Source organism: Candoia aspera, chromosome 5 (genome assembly GCF_035149785.1).
Source record: "Candoia aspera isolate rCanAsp1 chromosome 5, rCanAsp1.hap2, whole genome shotgun sequence".
In the NCBI taxonomy this organism is placed as follows: domain Eukaryota; kingdom Metazoa; phylum Chordata; class Lepidosauria; order Squamata; family Boidae; genus Candoia; species Candoia aspera.
This window is the reverse complement of record NC_086157.1, coordinates 54,087,914-54,105,259: the sequence shown is the minus strand read 5'-3', so window position 1 is coordinate 54,105,259 and position 17,346 is coordinate 54,087,914. Positions and strand designations below refer to the sequence as shown.

At 36.6% G+C, this 17,346-nt stretch overlaps 1 protein-coding gene across 1 annotated transcript in view; it reads left to right on the top strand.

Moving 5' to 3' along the window:
• Positions 1–17,346, top strand: part of CFAP47 (cilia and flagella associated protein 47) — a 230,371-nt gene that overhangs the window by 141,390 nt on the left and 71,635 nt on the right. The window contains exons 53-56 of the mRNA XM_063304691.1: positions 5,135–5,313; positions 6,938–7,045; positions 9,018–9,129; positions 14,917–15,021. Coding sequence (XP_063160761.1) covers positions 5,135–5,313; positions 6,938–7,045; positions 9,018–9,129; positions 14,917–15,021 — 504 coding nt within the window. The remainder of the gene's footprint in view (positions 1–5,134; positions 5,314–6,937; positions 7,046–9,017; positions 9,130–14,916; positions 15,022–17,346) is intronic.

The window sequence follows — 17,346 nt, the reverse complement described above, 5'->3', positions numbered from 1 at the left end:
TCTCCCAGGCCATGCTTACCTGTAATTCCAGGTGTCATTTGACTGCCCACCGTAGCATTCCAGTCTCCCGTGATGAAAATAACATCTCTTTTAGGTGTGTTGTCCAGTAGGTGCTGCAGATCCTCATAGAACTGCTCTACTTCAGCTTCTCCAGCATCTGTGGTTGGGGCATATATTTGGATCACTGTGATGTTAGATGGCTTGCCCTGAATTCGAATTGAGATCATTTTATCGTTTTTTGGATTGTATCCAAGCACTGCTTTAGCCACTTTACTATTAATTATGAAGGCTACTCCATTTCTTCTGTGGTCCTCTTGTCCACACTAGTAGATCTGGTGGTCATTTGATGTGAAGTGGCCCATTCCAGTCCATTTCAGTTCACTGACGCCCAAAATGTCTATCTTTAATCTTGACATCTCACCAATAACCACATCCAATTTGCCCTGGCTCATAGATCTTACATTCCAGGTTCCAATGGTGTGTTGATCCTTAGAACATTGGATTCGCTGTTCACCACCAGCACCGTTAGCCGCTAGCTGTCCTTTCGGCTTTGAGCTAGCTGCGTCATCACGTCTGGGGCTAGTTGAACTCATCCTCTGTTCCTCCCCAGTAGCATTTTGACCATCTTCCGACCTGAGGGTCTCATCTTCCGATGGTATACCGACATATCTCTGGTTGTACTGATCCATTTAGTTTTCACGGCAAGAATACTGGGGTGGGTTGCCATTACCTTCCCCAGGGATCGCATTTAGTCTGACCTCTCTGTCATGACCTTCCCGTCTTGAGTGGCCCTTCATGGTTTAGCTCATGGCATCATTGAGGTGCTCAAGCTCCAGCACCACAACAAGGTAACGATCCTTTGCTGAAGATTATTTTCTATACTTACTGATTTATCTTCTGCCTCCCCCCCCCACACCTTGTGTCACTTCCTGTTCCCAGTTGAACCTATTTCCAAGTGTTTGGTTATCTGGGGCAGTCCTACTGTTTCCATTAGCTCCTCCAAACTTTTCCTTTTAAGTTTATCATTTCACTGGAACAACTGTCACCCATCTTCCCCCACTGATGTGGTGCCATATTTCCCATTTGCCTTCATACTTCACCTAGTGCCCTTTAGGAAGTGTTTCTCTTATGGCAAATGCTTGGCTGTCTGCTAGCACTGTAGCTTCTTCTCAGCTTGTTTACACCCAGTCACTGGATGAGTGTCCTTGTTGGCTTTCTTGTATCCTCCTCAGCTGCTCCTCAGCTGCTTCTTGAGACATTTCAGGATCTGGGCTCCTCGAAGCTATCATCACCCTTCTCTAGTTCTACATGAGGCGAGGGAGGGAGGGAAGAAAAAGAGAAGACTGCCTTCTTTTTCTCCAACCCTTCTCTTCTCCAAGTTCATCCTGTCTTCTAGGACTTTTAGGACTGTAGTTTACCATATTGCGTATTACTGCTGCTCAATTCCCATCATGCTCCCACATGCATACCTCTCTGTCATCCTGAGGTTGCCGTTTGCACCCTTTGGTGCTCTCTGCAATTCTTCTGGACTGTGTCCATGCATGCACACTTGATGCTTTTCCTCTGTTATATAAAAATAGTTCCTGCTTTTGGTCTTGAAGTCCACCTGGATGATGTTACTGGGCTACATCATGGGAAGGATGCTATTGTTGCTGGTGGATACTGTTATGCTTGTGATACTTTTGTTCCTTCTGAGTTCTTCTTTGCCCTGGAGCTCTTTATATCAGTAGGATCACTTTTGCACTCATACACATTTTTTTACTCTTCAACAAGAGTTCAAAAAGGGTTCTCTCAGTGTTCTTTCTGATGTAAACACCTCTTCATTCCACACTTTTCTTGATACTTTTAGAGTCTAAAGGTGCTTAATGTCTTTGGGTTTTTAACTTTTTTTCTTCTTGTTTCTTCTCTTGTTTCTTTCTCTTCTTAGCTTACTTTCTCTACCTTCCCTTCTTCTATTCTTTTTTCTTCTTCTACAGCAGCCATTGCCACCAAACCATTCTGTGAGCCTTTGTTGCCAAGATATTCCCCACCCCACCACTCAGATGTATTTGGCCACTCTCTCAAAATCGTTCAATTTTAGTTCCATTTATGTATTGGAGTGGCCTTTTGGCAAATACTATTACTTTTGTCTTTTAACAATTAATATTCAAATATAAGTGTTTAACTTGAAGTTTTGTAGAAAAACAAACTAGTAATTTTAAGTTTCTAAAATGTATTTTAGCAGTAGAGTTATTAATCTAGGCTTTGAAGCATTTTAGATGAAAAATGTGTCTTGATGTAAGGTACAGTGTATTGATGTAGACTGGCTTAACTCCACCATATGTAAAACAATAATATATTTTTATGAATATTTAAACTGTTTTATATAAATGTAACAGATGTGCCATTCTCTTTGTGAATAATCTCCTGATAAATAGTATTATATTTCACATTTATTTCTAACATGCACCTTTTTCATTATGCTTTAGGTAAGTAAACTCGCCCATGTTTGCTATTTGTTCTGTTATTATTTGTTTGTGGCAGGTTGCGCTGAACCTTCACATTAAAGCTTACATTTTAAAAGGTGATATAAAGGAATATGGGGAAGTATACAAACCACATATGTAGTTAATGCAAACTTACAAGAAAACTGAGAGAAAAAACTGAAGAGTTTTTTATTCCATAAAAGATAAATATTGAATCTGTTTCCTGGGAAATATACTATATTAATCAGATTAATATTAATTTTAGATCTCCAGAAGAATCTCTTTAAATTGGGTGAATGGTAAACCAAATAGTATAGGTAGTTCATTTTAAGTAAAAATTTAAGTGATGCATTGGAACAATCCCCCTACCTTCACATTCTTAAGGATAGTGTCTGAACTGTCTGAAACTAATGAAGAGGAAAATATTGGAACCATAGTGTAGCTCAAAGAAGATGTAAATTCAGTGTGCAGCACCTGTGAAAAAGGCAACTTCCATGCCAATACTATAATGCCCTTATATAATTCTAGTGGATGTCTATACCTGGAATATAGTGTACAGTTCTGGTCACCATATCTGAATACACATACACACACATACATAATAGATCTGGAAAAAGTTTGATAGAGGACAACCACAATGATCAGGGATCTGCCCTTGAAGAGCATCTAGAAGCTGCAACTGATGCAAAATGCAGTTGTGTGGGCAGTTATGGGTGCTCTCTGATCAGTACATGTGTCACCTCTGCTCCACGAGCTGCACTGGTTGCCAGTATGCTTCCAGGTTCAACTTAGGTGCTGGTAATGACCTATAAAGCCCTACATGGCATGGGACTTGGTTATTTGAGGGACCCTCTCTCCCCAGTTACGTCTACCTGTCCCATCAGATCCAGCAGAAAAGGCATGCTGTGGGTCCCATCCATTAAGGAGTATCATCTGATGGGACCCAGGAAGAGCCCTTTTCTGTTTTGGTGCTTGTCCTTTGGAACATCATCTCCCCTGGAGATCATTGGCCCTGACCCTAATGTCCTTTCAGAAAGCTCTGAAGGTATAACTTTGCCATCAGCTTGGGGATCTGGTTGTGATGTGAAGTGCATTCAGTGGTTTATGTTGAAGGCTTTGAACACTTTTGGTAACTAGGTTGTTGAATATCTTACGTTTTTTAAGATGGTTTTGTTTTTCTTTATTTGTATTTTATTATTTTCATTGATGTTCATGTTGTGAGCCACCCATGTGAGACAGGCAGCTATACTAACTAACTAACTAACTAACTAACTAACTAACTAACTAACGAACACTAGATATATGGGATCCTTTAGCTTAGAAAAAAAGATGGCTGACCGAAGATATGATTAAAGTGAATACGATTATGTATGACACGTAGAGAAAGTGAGCAGGGATAAGTTTTATTCTTTCAAAATATTAAGACCAGGTCATAGAATGAAGCTAACTAAAAGGAAATTTAGAACAGGAGCTGTAAGCACTTTTTTGCCCAGTGATGCATGTAAAAAAGGGGTGGGGCTTTGATCATGCTGCCACCTTGACTTTTCTTTATATTGCCTGTGGATGCCCTGGGCAGATTTGTACACAAAGATTTCGATCCTATCCCAAAACCAGCACTTTGCATTGACCTGGAAACAAATGAAGGACCGTCTTTTCCCAATTCCATCTACCTGACCCACCAGATCAGGGAGGCAGGGTATGTTATGGGTCCCCCCCCAATTGAGGAGGTCCATCTAGTGGGACCGAGAAGAAGAGCCTTCTCCATGGTGTCTCCCTCCCTGTGGAACATCCTTCCCACAGAGAGAAGATTGGCCACCACCTTAATACTCTTCCAAAAGGCCCTGAAGTCATAGTTTTGCCAGCGGGCCTGGGAATCCCAGGTTGATGTAGAGCCCATCAAGTGGTTTGAATGTATTGTTGCCAGGGGGATGGGGATGTAGTGGGTTTTGTATTTGGGGTTTTATTTTTGTAAGCTGCCCGGAGTCACCATGACTGAGTTGGGTGGCCATATAAATCTCTTAAATAAATGAATGAAGGAATGAAGGAATAAAAATATTTTTTAAAAAAAACAGTATTTTATAATATATAAAACTAGAAAGCAATATGACGTCTGCATTTTGCACTAAAGTACCTTCTAAACATTCTTCAATCAGAAGAAAAATAATTTAAAAGCTGAGTAATTAAGAGATCAGTTACAGTAGGCAGGTCTGTCTACTCCAGGAAGAACTGTGTCTTGAAGCTGTGTAAGACACCCTTGGCTGCAGATATACTGTACAACTTGAAGCAGTCAAGCTCAAAAACATTCTGTTTTTCATATGAATTTTCTCTTGAATTGGCCAATTGGAGCATTCTGGGAATAGTTTGTACATTTCTTCAGGTTTATCATGCACAACAGGAGGCTGCCCCTCTTAACTGAAACATTTTGTTTTCAAACTTACAGAGACATTGTCTAAGCTTTACCATCTTTTGCTTGCATCATTATGTGGAGTTTTCCTTCTTTGTCTTTTGGATTTTATGGACGCACTTTCATCACTAATGAGATACAGTCAGTAACATGCCTGGAAGATGCATACTGTATATAGAATTTCAGTACTCTTTCAAATAAACATTATTTTCCTGTCATCTCACTAAGGTTTGAAGACTTCTCTCCTTCTCTGTCTCTCTCTTAGGATACTACTGTCATTGAAATTCCAATAACTAATCCCACAGTTGATGTTCTGCCATTAGATGTAGAATTAATAGATTCTACTATACTTAGTGGTGAAAACAAGCTTGTTCTTAAACCAAATGAAACATTACGTTATGAAGTAAAGTATTCTCCAGCTACCACTGGCGATATGGATGGAAGGTATATTCTATTATAGTTGGTATATCTTATACATTTCTTGTCATTAAATGTTTTCAATTTACCTTTATTCTCCTCTTTACTGTGAACATATTAAGAAAACTGGCTTGTTGCTGACTGCAACTGTTTTATGAATGAATGGCTTTTAGATTGCTTCAATACTTGGATGTTCGTCCTTATAATGTCGTCTGTTCTATTATGAATATTACTGTTTGAGGCACAACATTCAGACTGATGGCTTTTTTCATTGACATACACTCCTGGTGATGAAAGACTTTTGCTTCATGCTTTCTGTGAACTTAAAAATATTTCATTCAACTAAAAATAAGATACGATTTTTGTTTTAAATGGAAAGATTATGTTGATTACAGTTACATCTGATCACAATAGAAGGCTGAGCCTCAGCCCTCTCAGTCAGAAAATATATTTTGTTCCAAATGCTACTTACTTTCCCTGGTAACCTATCTTGTGCTACTGAGAGGCTGCACCATCTGGCCTCCAGAGGAACCAGCCTCAACAAAGCCAATTGAAGGAGCACAGTGGAAAAGGCAGTGATTGCTTTCTTCTACCTTCACGGCTGATCTTTCCTTTAGTTTCTTTTCTGTTACACTGATGTCTGTGATGTGACTTTTCGTGTCTGATGTAGGCTTATTAAAAAAAAAAAGATGCTTTGAATATGTTAATAATCTATTTCAGATTGTCTCCATGTAATAAACTGCTGTTTAGTGACAGCTCACCTAAAAATCAGCCTATTTTTTTTTCTTGGTGAAATTACCAAGAACATTTATTTATGGAGATATTGTCCAAATTACTTGCATTCTTTTTACCACTAAATATCATTACATGTTATAGATTCTGGGATTGTAGTATTAGTTAAATAATGGGAAAGAATAAAAGGAGCAGAATCTGTAGAATTCTCCTTAAAAAGCCATGAACTTATTTGCAATCTCAGTGTAGCTTTTAAAAAAATAAAAATAGTTTTAGAATGCAAAGATAGGATATACACATTGATTTTGGCACATCTGTGCATTTAATTCTACAATATTTTAAGAAGGAATGTACCATGCACTGAAATGTTATATACTTCTCTGTGTTCTTTGTGGATTAGATTCTTTTCTGTAATCTGGCCTTATTAGTTTTATTTATGATAGTCTTAATGTTTTTTTATTCCTAATATTCATTTTAGCTAAAATTCCTTGTATGTACTTTTTATTTATTTTAATCCTACCAGTATAGATACATTGTGTGGGTATATATGCCTCATGATTTGCTCATGATTTGATTTGCTTTGTGCTGGTTAATGATGGGGGAGGTGGAGGAGGAGGAGGAGGGGAGATGATAATGATAATGGTATTGTTGATGATGGTCTGAGCACCCTCTAAATAGGAAGTTTTTGATTCCCAGCATAGTCAATGTGTAGTAACCATTGATGCTGCGGCAAGATTATTTTAATATAAATATTTTCAAGGCAATCTAATCTGTGATTAGATGTAAGGAAATTAATTGAGGTGTAACAGAAAAATCCATTTTGCTGGCCCCCTTTATCATCTTCCTTTCTTTTCCACTTTGTTGCTGTCTTATATATAACAAAATAAACTTACCCACAGATTTATAACTCTCATTTTAGTGTTATATTTACATCAGAGAAGTTAGGAGAGTTTTGGTATGCATTGAAACTGAAGGGACAGAAACCTTGTCCAACAAGATTGCCTGAAGTAGAGTGTGAACTTGGAAAGTAAGTAATCTTACATTTAACTTGATTCATGGGTTCAGTTATATAATAGTAGAACAAAATATTATCATTTTCTTTTGACTTAATTATTAAGCCTCACCACCCTTACAGTTTTTAAGGCTTTGATATCCAGACAATTAATCATTAGTCTAGTTCTTGGTAGACTTGACAGAAGACTAGAGACAATACTCTGCTAGATTAGAATTTTTACTTCAAACAAAAATGAAGCTTTAGCACAACAGTTCATTGCCTACTGTGAAGGCATCCCTGAGACCTATATATTTGTTCTCCAGAAGTTAAAAGTCTAGGCTTCTTCTGCCCTTCCTTCCAAGTTAATATCTATTCAGTGGATAACTTTGTGGCATTGGGTATTTGAGATGTGTTTAAATAATAGTCTTCTTTAGCCTTTGTATTACTGATTCCTGCCTCACCACCCTTACAGTTTAACTCATTAGTCTAGCCTGGTTCAAAGTCTCAGGAAGAGAATGGCCTTGCCACCTAGCAATGAATAAAAGGTTACTTAGTTATTCATTCCTACAGTTTAGGTTATTTGAGTTTATTCAGGAGGGAGAAAAACAAATTCTCAAGCAGGATTCCATATTAGTGGTGACAGTAGCACCACTACTGGGAGGGGGGAGAGGGGAGACAAAGCAATTGGTGGAATTCCCCTATGTAATCCACGTGTGACAACCAAAGAGACTATTGACTGCTTGAGAAATTATTACATAATATAAGATGTGATATTCAGACAGCACTCCTTAGCCAGCTGTAACCAAATCAGTGCAAGAATACCATATTCCACCCATGAGAATTTCTTCAAATTGGTTAAAGCAGTTTTTCTAAAGTAGCCTGTCCCTATGTAGTGCCCTCTTGCTTTGTTGGGACTGCTTGGCTTTGCTGGCTGGGAATTTTGGAATTTGCACTCTATGCTTCTAGAGAGATTCTAGCTGGGAAAGGCTGTTCTAAAGACTACGTCTGTTATAGACACACTTTTCAGAGTTGCAATATCATGAAGAACTAAGTAGAGATTATTAAGCAGTGTACTGAGCAATAAAAAAACACCCCTATATCTTCCATTTCAAAACTCACTGAGGACTTTTAATTTTTTTTCTCCTTTAAAAACCAATAGTTTGAACCAGTATACCTAATTTATATTTGGCCTAAAGATTAATCTTTTTTTTCATCAAAAATGCAAAGGCTGTCCAAAATGGAATTGGTAGTTAACATACCTGAGAAAAACCTAGCATGCATTTGACTGGAAAGCATAAGCACATTTTTTGTGCTCAGAGTTACAAGATGATCAAGACATACTACAATTCTGCTTTAATAAATCAAATGCTATTTGGAGGAGTTAATGAATTACAGGTTGCTCTTGGCAATTACTTGTATTGAAAGCAAATGTAGTTATTATCATTTATGATTTGATTACTATTAATTTTGGTCTGTTTTTTCTGAAGGCAGACTTTTATGGAGCGCTGGTGTCCATATAAACTTTTTGTGGCTGTAAAATATTTCTTTTAAAAGTTCTGTAATTGATGCGTAGCTAGCATGAAAAGACAACTAAATTAATCCTAAAGCTGTTAAGTTTCGTTTCTGAAAGCACTGTTATTGCAGTGCTTTAGATGTTTTAATATATTATAATTGTTGTGTTGATTCTATTAGTGTTTATTACTGGTTTTTAAATTTTGTCATAACTCTACCTTAAAGAGAGCCAATTGACAGAATGCATGTTTTTCTTTGATTGGAGTTTCTGTCAATTCATGATGACAAAATATGTGAAATGTTTGCCAAAGAAGTAGGAGAATCAGTATTAGCATTGGTAAAAACCTAATGAACAGTGTGAAGATATTTCCTTGAATAACTTTTCAAAGAAGCGTAAGTGCTGTTTAAATAAAATACCCAGCAGCAACATTAGAATTACTCAAGTATTTTACAATGATTAAGTACCTGGATTTTTTGTGGTGCTTTGTTACAGATGGGTCCATCAGTATATTCCTCTGGTTAACCCTACATATGAAATTCTGGAACTGAAATGCGTGAACAGCAATCCAGGCCATTTTTCAGTGGAAATTGATCGCAAAGCCCAGGTAAGTTTTACAGATATGAAGGTGTCTATAAAATCACCAGGATTTAAACTCAATTCAAATATACTTTATGGCATTTTGTATTTATGAAAATGTTTCATATGAGACACTTTTCTTTAAGAATGTAGATATTGCTGACATTTCTTGTTTTATTGCTTAGGGGGAAAAACCTCTGTATAATTCAGTTGAATAGAAAACAAAATGGGATTTCTGGAACTTTTACAGTAATAAATATTAGTCTGGCCAAAATTTTGATGAAATATATAGTTTACAGTGAACGGTTAAGACAGAAGCCCGAGAATGATATAGGAGTTAAAGGTAAACCAAAGTATCTTAGTGGAGTAAATAATGTAATATAATGTAAAAGCCAGCACAACTATTTTGAAAAAAAAATACTAGAGTAGATAATTGATGTTGATTATGGATATTTTAATGTATAGGACTTCTTTATGCCATAAAGTATATTTGAATTGAGTTTAAATCCTGGTGACTTTATAGACACATTCATACTGTCGTCTTGGCAACAGTATGGAATGGTTCACTGTTGTCTTCTTTGAGGATGTTCTTTCAACCTTGCAGTCTAGGTAGCAGCCTGGGATTTCCTAGCAGTCTCCCATCCTTGCTTAGTTGTTTGCGATCAACTGAAGTTAGCAAGATACAGAGTGGTGTAGCACTCTGTTTCACTGCAGTAAATTGGGGATAGCAGGTTCTGGAATTGAGAAGCAAGGAACTCACATACAAGGTAAAAGCAAAGTATGATATATTGAAGAAACCTAAGGAAATGACAGAAATATTTTAAAAGAATATGTTAAAGTGTCTTGCAGAGTTGATAAAACTCCTCAACCAGCTACAGATGCCAGTATAAGAGAACTGCATGTTTCTTGCCCATTTTTGCAACAATGAGTCTTTGCAAAGCCAGAAAGTCTGAATTTTTCCAAAGCAGTTGAAGTCACCTAATTAGATTTAGTGCTTCAAAACAGTTAGTCTGAATCTACTTTGAATCAAATCATTCCTTTGAATCTTTTCATAACTTTCATAAACAGCTCCAGTAAGTCAGTATAACATATACGTAGCTCATTCATTCTGTACTGGTTTCTGGAGCTTGTTTCCCTGAGATGAATAGGCTGATCTAAGAAATATAACTTCCCTTCCAGTGGGATTTTTTAGACAGTGGTGAAATATATGTTTTGTACTAGGAAGATACTAGTTTGAATCCTTAGCATTTCCAGTTTTACATATATCTCAAGGAGAAAAGCTGCATTGTATGTTGTTGCCTGTTAGTAACTTAGTGTTCTTGATGAATCTGTAGTCTGATTCAGCATAAATTAGTTCTGAAACTATTGATTAGGTTATGACAAATTGTATATGTTTATTCCAGCTTCAGGAAAAGAAATCTTGAATGAGAGGCCTAAGAGGCTTAATTATTAATTGTCAGACAGTTTGGGAGCTTTGTGGGATATATTCATTGCCAAACTAGATAAAGTCTATTGCCAAAAACATTACCATCTACAACAATGGAAACTAAATTTTCTGTTAAATGTTGTTGCCTATCTATAAATGTTTCTCGAATCTCTTAAAGTTCATGCTATGTTTTGCATATCTGAAGCAAAATAACCTTATTTTTTCATAATTTTATTAAACGTTTTAAAAAAGAAGATAAAAACTAATAAACTAATAAAAACTAAGAAAGAAAAAAGAAAAAGAAAGAAATCAAAGAGAAAGCTAAGAGTGCAAGAAAGGGAAAAAAGTAAAAGAAAAATAGAAAAGAAAGAAAAAAGATACAAAAAACTAGCTTCCAATCTTCTTTACAGCAGTTATAAGTACAATTATAAATTTACCTCAATCTCTAAAGTTACAACATATCTCTCTTCTTTCTATATTCTATCCTGTGAAATCATCAAAAACATAAATCATAAATTTATTTTTTTCTGTTTTACGCAAAAAGTCAATGAGGGGTTTCCAGCCGGCAATAAATGTAGATATTTTTCTTTTCCCTAATCAAAGAAGTCAATTTGGTCATCTCAGCGAGTTCCATCATCTTCACCAACCATTCCTGCATTGTAGGGATTGCCGAACCTTTCCATCTTTGTGCATACAATAATCTTGCTGCAGTTATCACATACAAAAACGAAGTTCTGTGACTTTTTTCCAACTGTTTGTCCATCACTCCCAAAAGAAACATCTCCAGTCTCAGTAGTATATTGATAGTATATTAGAAAGCTGAGTAACTTTCTTAGTTGATCTTGGTCATTCTCAGCTATGATTAAGAAATAAAGTTTAGGCTACAAACTTCTCAGAACATTATAAATTGAGCCCATAGAAAGAGCCTAAAATATCAGAATCTATTCTGTCTTACCTTAGAAAGCAGTTAAAAATAATTAAAAGAACAATTTCAATTATCATGGTTTGGATTTTTCTTGGTTTTTTCCCTTCTCTTAAGACTTTTGTCTTTGGTTTGTAAACCTAACGTTTAGGCTCTGTTTCTGCATTTTATTTTAGGTGAGCCACTTTCAGGGATTATTATCTGAAAAATGAGTTTAAAATAATGCAAAAGACTTAAGAATGAAAATCAGCAAATGTGCCCTTTGACAATGCAGCAAAAGTAGTTCATGCGATAGGACTTGAGCCCTATAAAAATGTTGAATTTGGCTTGAACGTGATCTTGCTGGATCCAAAGGAAGATTTTATGAGTTCATTCCTTCTTCTTACATAGATGTGTTACCTTTTCTAAGTCCACCCCTCCAAATGTTAATAGTTCTACTGCTCTCTGATTCTTTCCATGCTTCATTGATTTACTGATGATAAACATTACTTGATCAAAATTCCCAAAATAAAGTATGTTTCACAGCAGAGAAACATCTCTAGAATTCTGTGTTTCTGAAATAGCTCTGATTTTGAAAGAAACATATCAAATAAGATCTGAATATCAGTTTTACTTTTCAGTTTTGTGGGAAAGATTCTTAAAGTGAGTATACAGTTGAAACCAGAACTTTTTCTTTTGGGTTTAATGGACCAACAACTTGAAAGAAAATTTGGGACTTTTGTTTCTGTATATGACAACAGCAGTAAGACTTCTTTATGTGTAAAGATGGAAAGATACACAAATTCCCACAATGGAAGAATGGGTGGTGAAATTATTGGAATTGGCAGAGATGGCAAAATTGACAGCATTGATAAGAGAAAAATGTGACTGGATTTGTTTCTACGTGGAAACTGCTTCTGGATTATTTGTTTGTAACTGAAAAAAATGAAGTGTTGATTTTGGGTTTTGATGATTAAATTGTTATTTTTGATAGAAATAATGTTTATTAAGGTTTAGTTAAGAGTAAGAGATTAAGGTGTTATATATTTGTATGTATATCTGTGTTGAAGAAGGTCGGAAGTCACTTTCTTTGTATTTCTGTACTTTTTTAGTTTGTTCTTTTTCTTTCAGTTCTTTCCTCAAGCTTTCCTATTTTTTGTATTTTATTTGTATTTTAAAACTTTAATAAAGTCTTTAAAAAAATGAAGTAAAATAATAAAACAATGTTTCCATGATCATTATCATACGCTTCAGTCTTACACTTAGTTTCTTGGAAGTTAATCGCACTGAAATGATTCAGCTTCCTTTTGAATAGATGTATACAGAATTGTACATTATATAGACAATTGTAACTCAAGTATTTTATCACAAAATTATTTGTCCAGCTAATTTATTAATAGAAATAATGAAACTTTCATATGAACAAATATTTGTATTCTATTTCCTTTTCAGTTCAATCATTTTACAATGTTTAGTCATATTACTTTAGGAAATAGCTTTATAAAAATACTGAGCATGAGATCCTAAGCATATTGTAAGTGGGTGGAATTCAATAATATTCCATGCATAATCAAGATGTTAACAGTGCCAGTTTCTTTAACTGCTGAAAAAAGATGGATAGTAAGATATAATTGGCCATAAACCAATTTTATTTCATTCATTTCCAAGTAGTACTATTTTATACCATGCTTCCTTATTTTGAAACTAAACAACTGGACCTCAATAGGGAAAAGCATTCTAAAATGTGTGTGTGTGTGTCACCTTCTGTTCAATAGGGATTATAATTGAAACATGCAATTTGACTAGGGTGCCTAACCTTTAAATGCTACTGTATATGTTTGGGGAACGTATTTTAAATTGAGACCTGCCACAGCACCAGTTCTATCAGAACCTTAATACTATAATTTGTATGTTCAGTTGTCAAAAAATGAACCATAACCAATAACCAAACTATGCAATGTATTAAATAATATGTGAGACTGAAGGCATACAAGGCAAATTATAAGCAGTTGACAATTTATGAGGAATGTAGTACAAAAATATTTTGAGGCTAGAATTCAAAGCAATCAAATGAGCAGCAAATACTCTGTGCAGGATTTAACACATTAAGTTCAGTGAGAGAAAGGCAAGAAGTTCAGACAATAACACATTCAGTTCAGCAAGAGAAAGATGAAGTAAGAATTCAGAGAGTGTCATAGGAAATAGGAAATTTCCAAGAAGTGATTCAGTATTCAGCTATAAAAGGAGGAATAAAACATATGGAATTTAACCGTAACAAAGCAAGCAAGAATTCTGGAAGATTCCTGCCACAGTAGAGAAGGAGATAAATTTATAAAATAGGTATTCTGTTTCTCCCTCCTTCCCTCCCTCCCTCCCTCTCTCACAAACACACATGCTAAAAGAGAACACTTTTTGCACTAGGACAACTTCACTTGAGAATGGAGAATAAAATAGAAATAATCCTACTGAAGAGGAAGTGGAGCCAGCAAAGAGAGGGGAAAGGAATAATTTTTTCTTTGGAAAGATCATACTTGTACTAGAATTGCAGTATCCAGCGAATGAACAAGAACAGTTGAAGGCACCCCACTTTTAATCAAACTAAGACCCTTTTCCCAAGTGGACCTACCTCTCAGATTCCTTCTAGCACACGCAATTATCAGTTTCCTGTGGAAGAGAACTGTTGCTGCAGTGTTTTTTATGTTAGCTTGACTGTAATATGAATGATGTGCAAACATTTAGCCAAATAGGGAATGCAAGTCAGAGGGAATGGATCAAATTGGGCAGCAATAAATTAAAGTCAAGTTTGAAACTGGGTTGCAAATTATTTTATTTCTGGATTTGCATGTGGTCCTTTCTTAAACGCTTTGAGCTTTATCACAATGGTTACTTGGCCATTGCATGTAGCTATGGATCAATCCCTTTTAATTTAGAGTAAGTAAGTCACAGCAGGATAGCGTCTTTGAGTCATATGAATGTGTACAACTATTGAAAGGGCATAGAGACACTCCAGTTAAAAAAAATCTGGATAATGCCCTTTAAAAATTGCATTTTGACTTTTGAAATTGTGTCACATGTAAGACTTTAAAGTATCTCTGTGATGGGTAAAAAAAAGGAAAAGGATTCAGTAGCAGTATATGACTTGAAAACCTGAAGTTCTCTGTTTCCCCATATTTTAAAAGCAGCCCTACTTCTATTTTTGTAGTTAGCAACATACTCGTTCTAGTTTCTAGGGAATAAGTGTGCTGTGACTTCACTAAGCACTGTTTACTGCAGTGTATTTTATCAGTCTTAGCAGATCCTGCATGCTGAGAGTAGGGAAGGCATACAGTGGAACACATTAATCATATAAACATCAACAGTGTTGATACAAGGAACAAGAAAAGAACGGGCTTTAAAAGAAAAGAAAAAAAATGAAAGAACACTGGGCTTTTTTGTTTGTTTGCTTGCTTGCTTTTCACCTATCTCTTCTCCACTCCATGTTTTTGCAGCTGACTGTTGCTCCTCATTCCACTACTGAAGTATCAGTTTTGTTTTCTCCATCAGCACTAGGACGAACAAATCACACTGCAAGCATAATTTTCAAATGCCCACAGGTATGAATGCTTAGTTACATCTAATTAATGAAAGATTATCTAATGTGAATACAAACAATTGTTTAGGCTGACAATAAAAAGTTAGTATTATATCGTCTGGTTCAACTATAATTCTTGTCTGTCCGTCCCTCTGTCCGTCCGTCCGTCTGTCCATCCATCCATCCTTTTCAGCTAAAAAATGTTGGGACAACTCACTCACTCCTCTTATATAACTAGGAGGGTACTGTATATATTTGCAGATAAGCTGAGAATTTAGGTGCCAAAATGTACCCAAAAAATTGAGTTTGGCTTATCCATGGATGGGCTTATCCACGAGTATATACAGTATATAAAGATAAATATTTTTCTTTATCGTACTTCCTTTTTCTTTTTTTCTTTTTCTTTCTTTTCATTTTTATTCGTTCTATTCTTTTTCTGAGTTTAGTTTGTATTTGCTTTTACTATTGTAATTATAATCTTTAATAAAAATTATGGGAAAAAGAAGTGTAGGTAGTCCTTGCTGAATGATGGTAATTGGGACAGGAATTTCCATCACTAAGCAATGCAGTCATAAAGTGAGACATCACATGACCACATTACTTAGTGATGGCAATCCCGGCAATCCCTGTTGCCATTGTTAAACAAGGATTGTGGGTAATCAAGCGAGGACCTCCTCACAACTTCCTGCCAGCTTCCAACAAGCAAAGTCAATGGGGAAGCCGGCAGGAAGTCGCACCTCTTGGGCGGCCCAGAAGAAGGCCGGTGGGTGGGTAAGTGGCTGCTGCAGTGCAGCACGAGAGCGGTGGGGTAGGGGGTGGGTGCTCTGGAGGGCAGGAGGGTGTGCAAGTGGCTGCTGCAGCCCAGCTCAAGTGTGGCTGGGTGAGTGGTGGGTGCTGTGGCATGAGGGGGTGTGTGCAGGAAATTGGCAGGAGCAGGAGCAACTTACAGGAGTGACTTGCAACCTTCCCTGCCAGCTTCTCCATTGATTTGCTTGCTGGAAGCTGACAGGGAAGGTTGCAGATGGCGATCACATGACCACAGGTTGCTGCAACAGTCATAAGTGCAAGCTGGCTGCCAAGTACCCAGATCCCAATCACATGACTGCAGGGATGCTGGGACAGCTGGAACTTTGAGGACTGGTTGGAAATACCACTCATTCAGTGCAATCATAACTTTGAATGGTTGCTGAACAAGTGGTTGTTAACCAACGACTATCTGTAATATTTTTTAAAGTACCCATATATCCTGTATATACTCATGTATAAGCCCATCCTCATTGTTAAATTCTATACTTACTAAAGAAATACCTGAGGAACCGCCTCATCCTCGCTACATCTACATCTATCCATCCCACCCGGTCAGGCAGAGAGGGCATGTTACAGACCCTGTTCATGAGGGATTGCCGATTGGCAGGGTCCAGGAGGAGGGCCTTCTCTGCCGTGGCACCCACCCTCTGGAACAAGCTACCCCCAGGGGTAAGACAGGCCCCTACTCTCCTGGCCTTTTGAAAGGGGGTAAAAACTTGGCTATGCCACCTGGCCTGGGATGGGAGGGGCAACAGCTCTTCATGGGGGTGGTTGGCCTCATGAGGGTGCCAGGATAAGATCTCATTGCCATTTTGAATTTTATATTTTATATGTGATATTTATGTTGTATTTATATGTATTTATATTTTTATTCTTTGTAAGCCACCCAGAGTTGTTGTATACGAGATGGGCGGCAGAGAAATTTAATAATAAATAAATAAATAAATAAATAAATAAATAAATAAAATGTGTGACTCTTGAAAGTACTTCATAGTTCAGTGTGTAATTTGGACAACATCAGATTGCTAGATCTCATATATTTTAATTGGATTTTATCCCAGTACACTAGTGGCACTGCTGTGGACTTCAAGAGCTGTCTGAGATACTTACAGGCTTTTGTTTTGTTTTTACAAACCAATACTTTATATTCTATGAACTTCTCAACTACTATACGCTGGCTGTCTTTAAAAATTTATTTACTTACGATGTGATCCTGTGATCTTTAGAGGGTGTAGGTTGATTTGTATTTCCCCTTTCAAAAATGAGAGTTTTGAATTTGCAGTCTGAATTACAAACCTGCTCTCCAGTCCCTTTGAATCAGGTTCTAAAACATTTCTTTCTGATACCAAAATGCCAGTATCCATTTCTAGAAATAGTACTGCCATGTGTCCATCCATTTCTAAGTCCTCCTGGCTCTTCTCTGTGCCTCCATAGTGATATTTTCTATCTGGTTTTAATGCAAGAGAATATATAAAGACAAAAAGGATGGGAAGGATGGGAAAAACTCCCCCCAAAACACTTTTTTCTTAACTTATTACCC